Genomic DNA, 17,006 nt, shown 5'->3' on the forward strand with positions numbered 1-17,006 from the left:
TGATAGGAATTAGGTCACACTTGTTTGTTTCTGCAATCTGCAATAGTATTTGTGTATTGATGCTCATACTACGTGGATCTTGCCCGTCACTTTATAGCCTTTTAGGTTTGTATATTCATCAAAGGAAACTTGTTAAACAATGGTCTTTTTCAATATTTTAAAATTATGTAAAATATTTGTTAATGAATAATGATTGAAAGTTGAAACAACTTCATATGACCGACCATCTGTCCTTTTTCACCAGAAACCAAAACTTATTTTGACCACACAAAAAAAATAAAAAAATAAAAGCCGTGCACAGATTTCTTAGCTCCATAAAATATCATTGTCACTTTCAAAGGTTTTCTTTAAATGGTCTCTTGATTTTTTCTCTCGCTTGACGAAAAAGTGTACATCTATGCAGCTTCCACCGCCATTTTCTCCTCCTCAAAACTCCCTCTGAACCCCAGAACTTGGCACTTTGAAACATTGAAACAAACTTCAATTATCTTTCTTTCATCTGTAATAACTGAAATAAACTTAAAGTTTCTCTCTTTGATCTGTAATAACTACAATTTCTTCACAGTTTGAGTAATCTAAATCAATAAAGTTTTAACCTTTACTGGTATTTTGGTCACTAATTTGGATTCTTGATTTGAACTGTGAACTATGGGGTTTGAGAAAGACAAGGCAAGTTCATCATCCCATATTCTGCAAATCCCAAGAGAAGATACACCACTTTTAGCAAACACCCAACATCTTTCTTCACCTTCCAAAACTTTTGCTAATGTTTTCATAGCAGTAGTAGGAGCTGGAGTTCTTGGTCTTCCTTATAGTTTCAAGAAAACAGGATGGGTAATGGGTACTCTCATGCTTTTATCAGTAGCAACTCTTACTTGCTATTGTATGATGCTTCTTGTTTATTCAAGGAGAAAGCTAGAATCCCATTTCAAAGTTGCCAAGATTTCATCTTTTGGTGATTTGGGATATGCTGTGTGTGGATCTGTAGGTAGATGTACAGTAGATGCTATGATTGTTATGTCTCAAGCTGGTTTTTGTATAAGTTACTTGATTTTCATAGCCAATACATTAGCACACTTATTCAATTATTCTGTTACAAATCCAAGTCCTAAAATCTTGGGGTTGTCACCTAAAAAAGTGTATATTTGGAGTTGTTTCCCATTTCAGTTGGGGTTGAATTCAATCCCTACACTCACTCACTTAGCCCCTTTGAGTATATTTGCTGATGTTGTTGATTTAGGTGCTATGGGGGTAGTTATGGCTGAGGATGTGTTGATTTTTCTAAAGAATAGACCTGTTCTTGAAACATTTGGTGGGTTCAGTGTTTTCTTCTATGGTCTTGGTGTATCTGTTTATGCTTTTGAAGGTGTTGGGATGGTCTTACCTTTAGAAGCAGAGATGAAAGACAAGGAAAAATTTGGGAAAATCTTGGGTTTGTCAATGGCTTTCATTTCTTTGATGTATGGTTCTTTTGGAGTATTGGGGTACTTTGCCTTTGGGGAAGAGACCAAAGATATAATCACAACCAATCTTGGGAGAGGATTGCTTAGCACATTAGTGCAAATTGGACTTTGCATAAACCTTTTCTTTACTTTCCCATTAATGATGAATCCTGTTTATGAAGTGATGGAAAGGAGATTTTGTGAAGGGAGATACTGCTTTTGGTTGAGATGGATTGTGGTTTTGGTAGTCACTTTAGTGGCATTAATGGTGCCAAATTTTGCTGATTTCTTGTCACTAGTTGGGAGCAGTGTGTGCATTGTTTTGGGGTTTGTGCTACCTGCTTTGTTTCACTTAATTGTATTCAAGAAAGAACTAGGATGGCTTGGTTTGGCTTTGGATTCTGCACTTGTTTTAATGGGTGCAGTTTTGGCTATCTATGGAACTTATTCTTCCATGCTGGAGATCTTTGGAGTCAAAGCATAAAGTTGGCTACTTGCTTCCTATTACAATTTAATTGAATCATTTTATATATTTATATATATATAATCATGTACTCTCTGGTTTAGGTTGAGTTCAAATTACTCCCTAGAAGAGGTGGATCTAGGGCGGGTTCTGTTGATGTGTACATATAATAAGATCACATCTAGATTATGGATTCTCTTTGAGGATAAGTTTTACTTTTTGTTCCTACCTTTTTGTAGTAAATTTTCTTCAACAAACGGTCATTAATATGTCTTACTGTTTATGCCATGGAGTGAGTCACAGTATTGTGCCTCTTTTGTTCTCTCAAATAATAGCGGAAGATGATACAATGTGATTCATTTAGTTTTATATGACTTGCAATGATAGGCAGAAGTTAATTTCAAAGACTAATAATTTTCTATTTTCCCTTTGAATTTAACGCATTCATCGAAAATGTTTCTGCCTTTTTCTTTTTTCAACCAATCTCTTCGGTTTTACTTGCCTGTCGAACCAAATTTGACTGATTAAAGAGACTATAAGAGGGTTGCAGTTTCCTGTCTTAGTTTAATTAAGTGTAGCCAGTTCCAAGCTCGAATTAAAGAGAAAGGTGGTGATAGATCATCACCACAGGCATGATGAAACCATGATGAATGTTTTGAATACTAAATTAGAGCGAAACTACCTATGATTTATTTGATCCTACCGCAAATCCTCAACTTTATCATAATAACTGACAATCAAGTGGATACAAATCACTCTCGAACCTAAATAACTCTAAACTAGGAACTGACTGAAAAGAAAAGAACATTATTACATGTTTTATACATTGAATATGGGTGAATGCAACAAAAGCTCAGCTCACCTTTAAACAACAATAGGAGAGAAGGAAAAGGTCAAAATACACACCCCCTCCCCCACCCCAAAGAAAAATGAAAGAAAAACCCAGCTAATGAGAAAATATTAGATAATACAACTCTTCGTAACACTCTCTCATGCCACAACGAAAGACTAGCTAATCACAACCAATTCACTATCCCTACAACCAAAAGAACAGACCAAAGACAGCTTTAAATAGAGGGGGGAAACGAGACCATATGCGAGCAAGGAAATCCATTACCACATTAAAATGCTTTCCAACTATCAGAATCTCTCTTTGGTGTCTGACTCCCCACTGATGTCTTAAATGGTTCATGATGGGACCCAAATGGATCTGCATCATCAAAGGATGAGAAACCATGACCATAATCTGTGTCACGGGTGCTGCCGATAGAATCAAACCTTGATAGTGACTTTTGAGGGGGAAAGAGCCCAAAATTATAATCAGAATCTGCCGTGCTGCGAAATGAATCAAACCTAGCGAAGGAGCCACGCTGCTGGGACGAACCATTATCATACTCAGAGTCTGTAGTGCTGCGCATCGAATCAAATCTTGAAAACTCACGACTAGCAAAGGGGCCACCATCGTGCGTGTTGAAGGAATCATATCTGGAAAAGCTGCTCAAGGGCTCCTCAGACATATCACTAGATCTTCGAGGCGTAGAACTAAACATAGGTGTGCTTGGAACCGAGTCAGCGAAGGCAAATGGACTCTTTTTCTGGAACGTGTTATCCGCAAGTGGGGAGCCACCTGCATTATAGGCTGGTGTGCTAGGAACAGAATCAAAGAAAGGACTTTGCCTAGAGAACAAGTTGTCTGCCTGTGGGACTCCAGGGTTGTAAGTTGGGGTGCTTGGAACAGAATCAAAGAATAGGCTTCGCTTTGGGAACTGGTTCTCTGAGTAACTGATCCCACTATTGTAACTAGGGGTGCTAGGAACAGAATCAAAAAATGGGGTTTGCTTCGGGAGTGTGATACTGGAATTTGTGGAGCCCGTTTTTATAGGCTTTAGGCCCCAGTCATCATCATCAAAAAGAGAATCCTGCAATACCGTAGAAAATTAGCAATATAATAGGCCCTTCAACTAAGCCAATGACAGATGAAATATTTCAAGCACCACAGATAAGCCGAAAATTGTCTAGACCAAAATGCAGTAGACATGCAGTGACAAAACAAAAAGGCATGCAAAGGATGCTAAGGCCGAAGAAATGTTGGTGCCCCGGAAGATGCTTTTCCTATAACCTAGTAATTGAAAAAGTGAAAGAACGAACATCTGATGTATCCATTTACCTTTTTCTTTTTTTTTTTCTTATAACAAAAATGAAATAGATGTATCCACTTACCTTAGAAGCAGAATTGAAGTCCCACGCAGCATCTGCATCACGGCCTGTATCAAATGCACCCCAACCAGATTCATCAAATTTTTTGTCCCCAGAGAACACAGACTCAGTCCCCCAGCGTTCACTGCACTAGTAAATTATTCAGAAGTTCAGATTTCTAAGAAAAGCTAACAGTTTAGAGAAGCTGAATCCATCAAAGAATATGATTGAATAATAGAATAGGTGGCACATTATTTGGAGAATATAACACCATGAGAGATCAAATCACCAAAAGAGAAGAACAAAAACAACACATTACCTTTGGGCAGCATGGGGTGAACCATCAAAAGTACTGTCCCTCCTATTCAGTGATTCTTCAAATTCTTTTGACGGGCTCTCAACTGCACTACTCCTGGTTGGACTATCAGCTGGACTTCTTGCTGAATGGGCAGTCTCCGCATCACTCTCTCTAGCTTTTACTGGGCTTGGTAACTTCTCTGCCTTTGCATCAGTGCCAGCATCGGCAGATGATTTTCCAGTATCATGGTCATTCAAAGAAGATGCTTTCTCCCGGACCAATGGGGTTTTTGGTTTAGGAGGGGCAATGACATTTTGTACATCAAGAGTGAGCTCCTTCACAAATGTGAATTCTGAGAAGGACAATTATTCAACAATACAATGAGTTCAGAATTTCGGACAACTTGAAAAATATTATTATTATTATTATTAATAACAATAATAATATTATTGCTACTAATGTGCTATGCCCTCTGTGAAGCTGAGGATGAAACAAGAGAACACTTATTCTTTGTGTGAATATTCCGAAGAAGTATGGAGCAGGCTACGGATATGGCAAGGGAATATCTAGGCAGCCGAATGAATGGTCAATAGAGCAAAGTTGGGCAGAGACATATGCAAAAGGGAAGAATGGGAGTGCCGAAATATACAGAATTGCTCTAGCTGCCTGTGCCTGCTATATGGCAAGAAAGAAATCTCATAATCTTCCAAGACAAAAGGAGAAATGCCGACATCCTCATCAGGATGATTGTGCAAGATATACATGCTCGGGGGGTTGCAATGTGAAAGTTGCTGGCACAGCTGAAGACATTGAATTGGTATCCTTAGTTGTAATGGTGTTGTCCACTGGTGCTGGTTAGAATAGATTGCTGTTTAGATGAGCTTGTAGTGCAGGTTTTTTCTTTTACTGAAGCTTGAGTCGGTTATCAAGTTGTTAGAGAGTTAGTATGTCATAGTGTCCCACATTGGTAGGGAAGGATTTAGTACTATTTGAACACCCTATATAAATAAGGCTAATAAAAGACACAAATGTATACAAGAAATTCTTTCTTCCCATGTCTTAGACTCTCACATGGTCTCAGAGCAAGCGTAAGAGACCTATCGCTGATCACTTTGTTTTATCGGCATTCTACTCCTAATCTATGTATTTATCTGGTGGCATATGTTGACGAAATCGTTATTGTTAGAGATAGCTATGTAATTGTCCCACATTGGAATAGGAGTAGTATCCCCTTTGTATAGAGTAGCTATAAATAGCACCTCTTGTATTGCATCACATACAGTATATCAATATATCATATTTTCTCCCGTACCTTCTCACATGGTATCAGAGCTATCGTGAGAGATTTATCGCTGTGCATAAATTCCAGCGATTCCGGGAAGTAAAATCAGTCACCGGAACCCTTTTTTTCCGGCGACTTTCAAAGTTGTTTTGCATCTGCTTTGTCTCGGTCAGTGTTGTGCACAAAATCCAACACTACCACAAGAGTAGTCACTGTCCGGCGACCAAATCCCAGTGAAAATCTCCGGCGGTACTGTAGCTGTCCAAAGAAAATTTTCCGGCGAAGTTCCAACGTTGCGTGGGCCACCTTCCGGCCATTTTTTGGCGACGACTCTTCAGGACAGATTGTTTCCCTTGCAATTCCGAGCCTATCCATCCAGGTTACACCAAATTCCGACCACTTTTTTATTTTTCCGGCGTGAATAGTGATTTCAAAAAGTTGACTTTCGGCCATTTTTTGAAAAAGTTCCTTCAGAAAAGTTGGGTCTTCTGGTAATTCCGATCCTACCCCTACTGTTTTTATTTCATTCCGACCACTTTGAATATTTTCCGGCTGCAACAGTAACTTTCCAACTGCTACAGTAGTTTACTATTCTGGTTCAGTGTTCCTTACTCTATTTTCAGTGGATTACAGTTGATTATTTCTCTTATTTGGTAATAATTTACAAGATGTCTTTGGGAATTGATGTTTTTGGGTCTAAAAGCATGAGTTCTGGAAACTCTAATGTTATGATTACCTCGGAACCTTTAATGGGAGGTTCAAACTACTTAGCTTGGGCTTCATCTGTCGAGTTGTGGTGTAAAGGTCAAGGTGTGCAAGATCATCTGATTAAACAGTCTAGCGAAGGAGATGAAAAGGCGATAGCGCTTTGGGCAAAAAATTGATGCTCAATTATGTAGCATCTTGTGGCGTTCTATTGATTCTAAGTTGATGCCTTTGTTTCGGCCATTCCAGACATGTTATTTGGTTTGGGCAAAGGCTCGTACGTTATACACTAATGATATATCTCGCTTCTATGATGTGATATCACGGATGACAAACTTAAAGAAACAAGAATTAGATATGTCTACTTACTTGGGTCAGGTACAGGCAGTCATGGAGGAATTTGAGACATTGATGCCAGTTTCTGCTAGTGTGTCAAAACAACAAGAGCAGCGACAGAAAATGTTTCTAGTTCTTACACTCGCTGGACTTCCTCATGATCTTGATTCAGTACGAGACCAGATTTTGGCGAGTCCAACTGTCCCTACAGTTGATAAATTATTCTCTCGATTACTTCGCCTTGCTGCAGCACCAAGTCACCCAGTGATTTCATCACAGAAACTTGATTCCTCTGTTCTTGCATCCCAGACAGTGGATGTTCGGGCATCTCAAGCTATGGAGAATAGACGAGGAGGCGGTCGTTTTGGGAGATCTAGACCCAAGTGTTCTTATTGTCACAAACTTGGACACACTCGCGAAATGTGTTATTCCTTAAATGGCCGTCCACCCAAAAATGCCTACGTTGCTCAGAGCGAGACTACAGGTAACCAGGGCTTTTCTGTATCTAAAGAAGAATATAATGAGCTCCTTCAGTATCGAGCAAGTAAGCAAACATCTCCACAAGTAGCCTCAGTTGCCCAGACTGACACTCCTATTGCTGGTAATTCTTTTGCTTGTGTTTCCCAGTCTAGTACTCTTGGACCATGGGTCATGGACTCAGGCGCTTCTGATCATATCTCTGGTAATAAATCACTTTTGTCGAATATTGTATATTCACAGTCTCTTCCTACTGTTACTTTAGCCAATGGATGTCAAACTAAGGCACAAGGAGTTGGACAAGCCAACCCATTGTCTTCTATCACCCTAGATTCCGTTCTTTATGTTCCTAGTTGTCCTTTTAGTCTTGCATCTGTTAGTCGTTTGACTCGTGCCCTCAATTGTGGTATATATTTTATTGATGATTCTTTTATTATGCAGGACCGCAGTACGGGACGGACAATTGGTACAGGTCGTGAATCAGAAGGTCTTTACTACCTTAACTCGCTCAGTCCTTCCACAACATGTCTAGTTACAGATCCTCCAGATCTAATCCACAGACGTTTAGGACATCCGAGTTTATCCAAACTTCAAAAGATGGTGCCTAGTTTATCCAGTTTGTCTAGATTAGATTGTGAGTCGTGTCAGCTTGGGAAACATACCCGAGCTTCCTTTACGCGTAGTGTTGAGAGTCATGCAGAGTCTGTTTTCTCCTTGGTTCATTCTGATATATGGGGTCCTAGTAGAGTCAGTTCAACCTTGGGATTTCGTTATTTTGTTAGCTTTATTGATGATTACTCAAGATGTACTTGGCTTTTCTTAATGAAAGATCGTTCTGAGTTATTCTCTATATTCCAGAGTTTTTGTGCTGAAATCAAAAACCAATTTGGTGTCTCTATCCGCATTTTTCGCAGTGATAATGCCTTAGAATATGTATCTTCTCAGTTTCAGCAGTTTATGTCTTCTCATGGAATTATTCATCAGACATCTTGTCCTTATACCCCTCAGCAAAATGGGGTTGCAGAAAGAAAGAATAGGCACCTTATTGAGACTGCTCGCACACTTCTAATTGAGTCTCGTGTTCCGCTGCGTTTTTGGGGCGATGCAGTTCTCACAGCTTGTTATTTGATTAATAGGATGCCTTCATCTCCCATCAAGGGTCAGATTCCACATTCAATATTGTTTCCCCAGTCAGCCTTATACCCTCTTCCACCTCGGGTTTTTGGGAGCACATGTTTTGTTCATAACTTAGCCCCGGGGAAAGATAAGTTAGCTCCTCGTGCTCTCAAGTGTGTCTTCCTTGGTTATTCTCGTGTTCAGAAGGGATATCGTTGTTATTCACCTGATCTTCATAGGTACCTTATGTCAGCTGACGTCACATTTTTTGAGTCTAAACCTTTCTTCACAACTGATGTCACTTCTGCTGACCACCATGACATATCTGAGGTCTTACCTATACCGACTTTTGAGGAGTTTAGTAATCCTTCTCCACCTTCAACCACAGAGGTTTCACCCATACCAACTTTTGAGTAGTCCAGTGTTATCCCTCCTAGTTCCCCAGCCACAGGAACACCACTCTTGACTTATCAACGTCGTTCGCGCCCTACATCAGGCCCATCTGGTTCTCGTCCTGCACCTGACACGGCTCCTACTGCGGATCCTGCTCCTAGTACACCGATTGCACTTCGAAAAGGTATACGGACCACACTAAACCCTAATCCTCATTATGTTGGTTTGAGTTATCATCGTCTGTCATCTCCCCATTATGCTTTTATATCTTCATTGTCCTCGGTTTCCATCCCTAAGTCTACAGGTGAAGCATTGTCTCATCCAGGATGGCGACAGGCTATGAGTGACGAGATGTCTGCTTTACATACAAGTGGTACATGGGAGCTTGTTCCTCTTCCTTCAGGTAAATCTACCGTTGGTTGTCGTTGGGTTTATGCAGTCAAAGTTGGTCCCGATGGCCAGATTGATCGACTTAAGGCACGTCTTGTTGCCAAAGGATACACTCAAATATTTGGGCTAGATTACAATGATACCTTCTCTCCAGTGGCTAAAGTGGCATCAGTTCGCCTTTTTCTATCCATGGCTGCAGTTCGTCATTGGCCCCTCTATCAGTTGGACATTAAGAATGTCTTTCTTCATGGTGATCTTGAGGATGAGGTTTATATGGAGCAACCACCTGGTTTTATTGCTCAGGGGAAGTCTCGTAGCCTTGTATGTCGCTTGCGTCGGTCACTTTATGGTCTAAAGCAGTCTCCTCGAGCCTGGTTTGGTAAGTTCAGCACGGTTATCCAGGAGTTTGGCATGACTCGTAGTGAAGCTGATCACTCTGTGTTTTATTGCCACTCTGCTTCAAGTCTATGTATTTATCTGGTAGTCTATGTTGATGATATTGTTATTACGGGCAATGATCAGGATGGTATTACTAATCTGAAGCAGCATCTCTTCCAGCACTTTCAAACTAAGGATCTAGGCAGATTGAAGTACTTTCTAGGTATTGAGGTTGCTCAATCTAGCTCAGGTATTGTTATTTCTCAAAGGAAATATGTGTTAGACATTCTTGAGGAAACAGGGATGACAGGTTGCAGACCTGTTGACACGCCGATGGATCCGAATTCTAAACTTCTGCCTGGACAGGGGGAGCCGCTTAGCGATCCTGCAAGCTATAGGCGGCTGGTTGGTAAATTAAATTATCTCACAGTGACTAGGCCCGACATTTCTTATCCTGTGAGTGTTGTAAGTCAGTTTATGAATTCTCCCTGTGATAGTCATTGGGATGCAGTTGTCCGCATTATCCGGTATATAAAATCGGCTCCAGGTAAAGGATTACTGTTTGAGGATCTAGGTCATGAGCAGATCGTTGGGTACTCGGATGCTGATTGGGCAGAATCACCTTCTGATAGACGTTCTACGTCTGGATATTGTGTTTTAGTAGGAGGAAATTTGGTGTCCTGGAAAAGTAAGAAACAGAATGTAGTTGCTCGGTCTAGTGCAGAAGCAGAATACCGAGCAATAGCTATGGCAACATGTGAACTAGTCTGGACCAAACAATTGCTCAAGGAGTTGAAATTTGGTGAAATCAGTCGGATGGAACTTGTGTGCGATAATCAAGCTGCACTTCATATTGCATCAAATCCGGTGTTTCATGAGAGAACTAAACACATTGAGATTGATTGTCACTTCGTCAGAGAAAAGATACTCTCAGGAGACATTACTACGAAGTTTGTGAGATCGAATGATCAACTTGCAGATATTTTCACCAAGTCCCTCACTAGTCCTCGCATTGATTATATATGTAACAAGCTCGGTACATATGATTTATATGCTCCGACTTGAGGGGGAGTGTTAGAAATAGCTATGTAATTGTCCCACATTGGAATAGGAGTAGTATCCCCTTTGTATAGAGTAGCTATAAATAGCACCTCTTGTATTGCATCACACACAACATATCAATATATATCATATTTTCTCCCGTGCCTTCTCACAGTTATAACTGGGCAATAATCAAGATGGTATTACTAATCTCGTGCAACATCTCTTTCAACACTTCCAGACTAAGAATCTGGGTAGATAAAAAATATTCTTTAGGTATTAAGGTTGCTCAGTCTAGTTCAGATATTGTTATTTCACAAAGGAAATATGTTTTTGTCATTCTTGAGAATGATGGATTGCAGACTCGTTAACACTCCAATGGATCCGAATGCTAAGCTTCTGCCAGGACAATGGAAGCCTCTTAGCAATCCTGCAAAATATAGACGGCTGGTTGGCAAATTGAATTACCTCAAGATATAGGCGGCTGGTTGGCAAATTGAATTACCTCACAGTGACTAGACCTGACATTTCCTTTCCTGTGAGTGTGGTAAGTCACTTAAAGGACTCTCCTTGTGATAGTCATTGGGATGCAGTTGTCCGCATTCTTCGGTATACAAAATCAGCTCCAGGCAAAGGACTACTATTAGAGGATAGGGGCCATGAGCAAATTATTTGATACACAGATGCTAATCGGGCAAGATTACCTTTTGATAGATGTTCTACGTCTGGATATTGTGTTTTAGTATGAAGTAATTTGGTCTCTTGAAAAAGCAAAAAGCAGAATGTGGTTGCTCGATCTAGTGCAGAAGCAAAATATCGAGCAGTGGCTATCGCAAAATGTGTAGTTTGGATCAAGCAGTTGCTCAGAGAATTAAAAGTTGGAGAAATCTGTCAGATAGAACTTATGTGTGATAATCAAGTTGACATTCATATTGCATCAAATCCAATGTTCCATGAGAAGACCAAACACATTGAGATTGATTGTCACTTCATCAGAGAGAACATACTCTCAGGAGTTATTGTTACAAAGTTTGTGAAGTCTAATGATCAGCTTACAAATATATTTGGAAAAATGACAGTGTATAGTCACTCTTAAAATAATAGCCAAAAAAATGTAAATTTTTTATATATATACATTCTGTAGGTTATATACAAAAACTATACAAATTTTAAACACTTTTTCGGCTACCAAATATAAATAGTTTCTGACGCGGGCTAAAACTGATAATACCCCCAAATATTTTCACTCAGTCCCTCACTGATCCTCATATTAGTTACATATATAACAAGCTCGGTACATATGATTTATATGCACCGGCTTGAGGGGGAGTGTTAGAGAGCTAGTATATAGTAGTATGTATAATGTCCCACATTGGTAGAGAAGGGTTTAGTACTGTGTAAACACCCTATGTAAATAGGGCTAATGTAAGACACAAATGTTTACAAGAAATTCTTTCTTCTCATGTCTTAAACTCTCACACAAGCTTTAGGGGTTTTTGCTTTGTAGGTAAATATTTTCTCCCTGGTAATGAGATCTTACTTACCCAAAAAAAGAATTAATAATTAATAATAATTATAATAATAATGATGATAATAATTTTTTTTAAAAATGCACAAAGCAAAGGGAGGAAAAGAAGATGATCCGGTGGTCTCTATAGGCACTATGAAAGTCAAGTCTTTTAATCTAAATATGATAAGCTGATAAGATGGTCTCTGGACCACTTTGGAGGCACTTTGAATGTTTGATTTTAAAATGACGTTTTACAGCGTACCTTCATCATCAAATTTATCCCACGCTCCATCCCAGTCAGCTGCCCCCTCTTGGATGCCCGGTTGCCAACCTTTACAATTATTACTAATATATCAGAAAGTATTAAAAAATAAGCAATGAAAATCAGAGAAGCTTAGGCAAAAAAAAATACAAGAATCATCAAAATGGCATGTTATCCAAGGGGCGGAGCTACGTACTAAATTTAGGTGCTTCAGCACCCATTAAACTTTACACAACATAGGTATAGTTATATAAGAAATTTGAGGCATCTGATATAAAAGGAAAAGAAAGCACCTACCAACCAAAAAATTAAGTAGTTACGACACATCAAGAAAAATTAAGCACCCACGAACATAAAATCCTGGATCCGTCACTGATGTTATCCCATTTTCCCACCAAGGTACAGACCTTTAGATGAACACACACAGCTCTTCGACATCAGAATTAGTCCCAACTCATGATCTAGATGCACATGATTTAAATATAAAGGTATAGGTCTCTTTAGAGATATTGAAATATATAAATACTCCTTTTAACTTGTATACATGCCACATATTACATTCTCATACTATCAACAGGTTTTTATTTTTATAATCAACAGGGTAGAAAACTATAAAACTGGAAGAAATCCTAATGCAGCCAGCAAGAAGTTAATAATGATACCCCCAATTAAGTACTACACTGAACTTGGGTGCCAAAAGGAAGGCTTCGGCTTGAGGCTGAAGCCAACAAAAGTAAAACATAAATGGCACTTTAAAGAACAACTAAACAGCCGGGTAGAACCCAAATTTCTCGCGAATACCAATAACTCAAATGGGATCAATTCAGAACCAAAAATAACAGGGAATGCAGGAAACAAATTTTCGACAATGTTTTTAATCTGGATTTTATGGTATCAAGAATAAGAACATATAAAATAGCTCAATAAAAGCACATATAATTGCAAGAACTACAAAAATACTAGCGCAAGTACCAAATGGAAGCTCAAGCAGAGTAGTTGGTTTGGCCCGTAGCCCATAAGTTTTGCACCGTTCGTTCAATGCTTTTACTAGCCCCTCGAGGTCTGCCTGAATCTGATTAGCACGGTCCTACAAAAGCCAGAGTTTAAATCTGAAATGTTCTAGCTATCTCCAGCAAATCTATTAGTGGTAAAATATAGCTACCTGGATACCATCAGTTTTGCCATCTTGATCCATTTTGACAATCGTTCTATAAAGCTCCATTTTTTTCTCCTACAAAAGGTTCAGCAGAACACAATATCACAAGAAAAGCTCTGCCAGATTGTACAATTCACTAGACGCTAGTAGAGCAGAAGAGTTAGTATCAGTGAATTGGGTTAGGAAGAGCCACAGAAATACCTGAATATCCCGAAATGTGGCCTCCTCAATTGTCAACTTAGAAGCAACATCTCCAGTCTGCTTGTATTTCTCTTCATATTTTTTAGCCAGTAATTCGACCTGTAAAATGGTCAACTTTTATTAGTTAACAAAAAATTGGTCGTGCGCTCAAATTTGTTGTGTTCAAAATAAGTTTTACCTCTTTTTTGTCAGCAGAAGTTCTTTCGGTGATCTCATTCAGTCTATTATCGCATCGGCTTTTGTATAGAATCTGATGTAAAAGGCCAAAGAAAAGCAGACAGTTTTAGTGATGTGCTTTCAACTTCAGCTATCCATAGCTGAACACGGCAGCAAGGAAACCCATCGATCAGTTAATAGAAATTCATGGCTTCAGGAAGAACATCACAAAACCAAGGGTATAAATAAATGTATGACATGATACCCTAGAGCATATAAAGATATAATCACTAATTATTCAGAACTTGGTAAGCCATAGCCATAAGAAAAAAAAATTAATTCACGTGGCCTGAATGAAATGGAACACCTTTAAGCTGTTGTATGAAATATGAATAATAAAAGACACTAAATAGTAAGTGAATTTCAGACTCAAAAGTCAATAGATTAGTCAAGGAGCCAAGTAGAAATAGTGGAACTGTGACCTGCACTCTTAATCTCAGCTGAATCTTATCATCCAAGATCCCGCTGCATTTTGTGGCTATGGGTCATAATTCTATACTCGTCCAGATCTAGACACCCATAACTACTTAGTATTTGAAGGTTCCTGCTGTTAGCATGGTGAACCAAAATAGTGCAGCAGTGAAAACCTCAGGAAAAAGAAATAGCTAGTCAAGGTGTGCGCAAGCATTAACCTCTTGTTTGTGCTAATCTTAGTGCAAACTTTACCAAGAATCCAAGCGGACATGCAAAGTCATCAAAAAGATTGAAACTGACTTATTACTAGGATGGACGAAATCGGTTTCCATGTAGCTGCTTGTCTGGCACTATTTGGTCACTAATGAGATAACAAGTCAAACAAACTAAACACAATCAGTAGTACACATAAGAAGGAAATTCTACCCTGGGAATAACACCTAATATGTCCCCCAAGGGCATGGCGGGACCAATTTCAGGATTTATTTCCCAGCTTAGAAACACTGAGAGATCTATTTTTCTATTCTTTTCTTTTTTTAATAAAGTAAACATTGAGAGATATCTGAATAAAACCGAGAGAACTTTAGATACATAATGATCAAGATACTCACCAATTCTTGCATCTTTGCATGGTAGAACTGAATTTTTTCTTTGGCGTCTAAAATTTCCTTCTCCAGTTCCATGACCTGTGATTGGCATTATGGCATAAGAGATAAAGGAATAACCGTCAATTACTATTGGTTATTAGGAGTAATCACCAATAAATCAAGCTTGAACTGACAAAAGAACTTAAGCATCAAGTTAGATCAACGTTTTTTAAATCAAATACGAAGATTCAGCATTGTTCGTTAACAGCACCAACTTTAACTCGTAAAGAACAAAATTTTATTACCAATGGCTTCAAAGCATCGAAGTAGCATTTGCAATTCCACAAAGTCCAGATATTATGAGCACGTGAGAAATATCCAAAAATTTACTGCTTATGAAATTATGACGGACCAGACACCATGTCAGTAGCATATATATTTCACAATCTGAAGCAAACATAATGCTTTGCTCCGCAAGGTCACAGCATTGTTTCTATTCTTCAGTTCCTAAACAGAATTACTCGCTTGCCTTTTCATACATCAGATCCAAAATAAAGTAAATACAACAAATGCCGTAACAAAACACGGAAGAGACAGACAGTCTCTTGGAAGATTTACCCTGTGGTATATTACACACGTCAACAAGTAGACATAAGATATGAGATTTGACAAAATGACCACCACTCTAGTACCTAGTGAAAAAGATCCAATCCCAAATACCAGTGTTTCTCTCACTGGTTGTTCATAATTCAGGAAGCAATTATAGAAAAGAAAAAGAAAAAAAAAAGCAGAAAGGGGGAATTGAGCCAAGTAAAGGAGACTGGAAAAAACATTTGAAAGAACATTTATAGCCGACATATAGCCGACCTTCTTCTCTGCATCAGTTGCTTCCTGGAACTTCGAGTTCAATGAATCCTGTTCCTCTGTGCTAAGTTGGTCAACCAGATGCTTCTCCAATACTGGAACTTTCGCCTTCTGTTTACTAGGCTGCACAGTTTCATCAGGCTGGGGAATGGGAACTGGACGTGGAGGCTTCCCCGGAGCACCAGAAGCCACTTGGTGTGCACCCCTTGGCCCCTGTGTTTGCTGGAAACCTAGAGAGGAAGAATGACGAGATTAACTGAATAGTTGGAATTCACAAGTGAGATACTCAATATAGATACAACAAAAAACCCAGTGTAATCCCACAGAAGGGCGCTGAGGAAAGTAGTGTGTACACAGACCTTACCCCTACCTTATAAAGGTAGAGAGGCTGTTTCCAATAGACCCTCCGCTCAAACGAAAAAGAAGCCGTAGCAATAAGCAGTAACAACAACAAGATACAAAGATACCTGAGCGAAAGAGACAACACGAAGTAATATAAATCTAAGAATCAGAAAATACGAGAATATAGGCCAGCAGGAGCGAAATCTGAGAATACAAGAATAATACTACTAGTATGAAAAAGAAATACACTTGACTCCCTACAAAACATCTACCCTAATTCTCGACCTTCACGCCCTCCTATCAAGAGTCATGTCCTCGGTAAGCTGGAACTACACCATGTCCTGTCTACCGTCTACGGTCTACCCAATACTTCTTTAACCTACCTCTATCTCTGCTCAGACCCACCAATGTCAACCTCTCACACCTCCTCACTGGGGCATATGTGTCTCTCCTTTTCACATGCCCGAACCTCTTAGCCTCACTTTTTTGCATCTTTTCCTCTAGGGGAGTCACTCTCACCTTGTCTCGAATATTTTCATTCCTAATCTTATCTCTCCTGGTATGCCCACACATCCATCTTAACATTCTCATTTCTGCTTCTTTTATTTTCTGGATATGGGATTTCTTGACTGGCCATCGCTCAGCTCCATACAACATTGTCGGCCTAACCACCACTCTGTCGAACTTACCTGTGAGAATGCACAGGAGAAAAATCTTATTCACTAATTAATTGACAATGATACAATGAGCCCTATATATACAATACACGTCCTACTCCTAATACATATGGGATTAGGGTTATTTACTACTATTTATACAATGAAACTAACACTCCCCCCTCAAGCTGTTGCATATAAATCATATGTACCGAGCTTGTTACATATATAACTAATACGAGGACCAGTGAGGGACTTGGTGAAAATATCAGCAAGCTGAT

The 17,006-nt window shown here is 39.2% G+C and overlaps 1 protein-coding gene and 1 pseudogene across 1 annotated transcript; one reads left to right on the forward strand and one right to left on the reverse strand.

The window, feature by feature from the left end:
* The first annotated feature begins 251 nt into the window (after window positions 1-251).
* LOC107830055 (amino acid transporter AVT3C-like) lies at window positions 252-2,162 on the forward strand. Its single transcript, XM_016657539.2, has one exon. It carries the CDS (start codon window positions 649-651, stop codon window positions 1,924-1,926), a length of 1,278 nt encoding a protein of 425 aa, XP_016513025.1. The 5' UTR covers window positions 252-648; the 3' UTR covers window positions 1,927-2,162.
* Window positions 2,163-2,702: 540 nt separating this feature from the next.
* LOC107770364 (uncharacterized) overlaps window positions 2,703-17,006 on the reverse strand; it is a 31,861-nt pseudogene continuing 17,557 nt past the window's right edge.

The sequence above is a fragment of the Nicotiana tabacum genome, chromosome 3 (assembly GCF_000715075.1).
Source record: "Nicotiana tabacum cultivar K326 chromosome 3, ASM71507v2, whole genome shotgun sequence".
NCBI lineage: Eukaryota > Viridiplantae > Streptophyta > Magnoliopsida > Solanales > Solanaceae > Nicotiana > Nicotiana tabacum.

What these genes read in the sequence shown, in the direction of transcription:
- LOC107830055 (XM_016657539.2), top strand. Translation starts at nt 649, where the DNA reads ATGGGGTTTGAGAAAGACAAGGCAAGTTCATCATCCCATATTCTGCAA.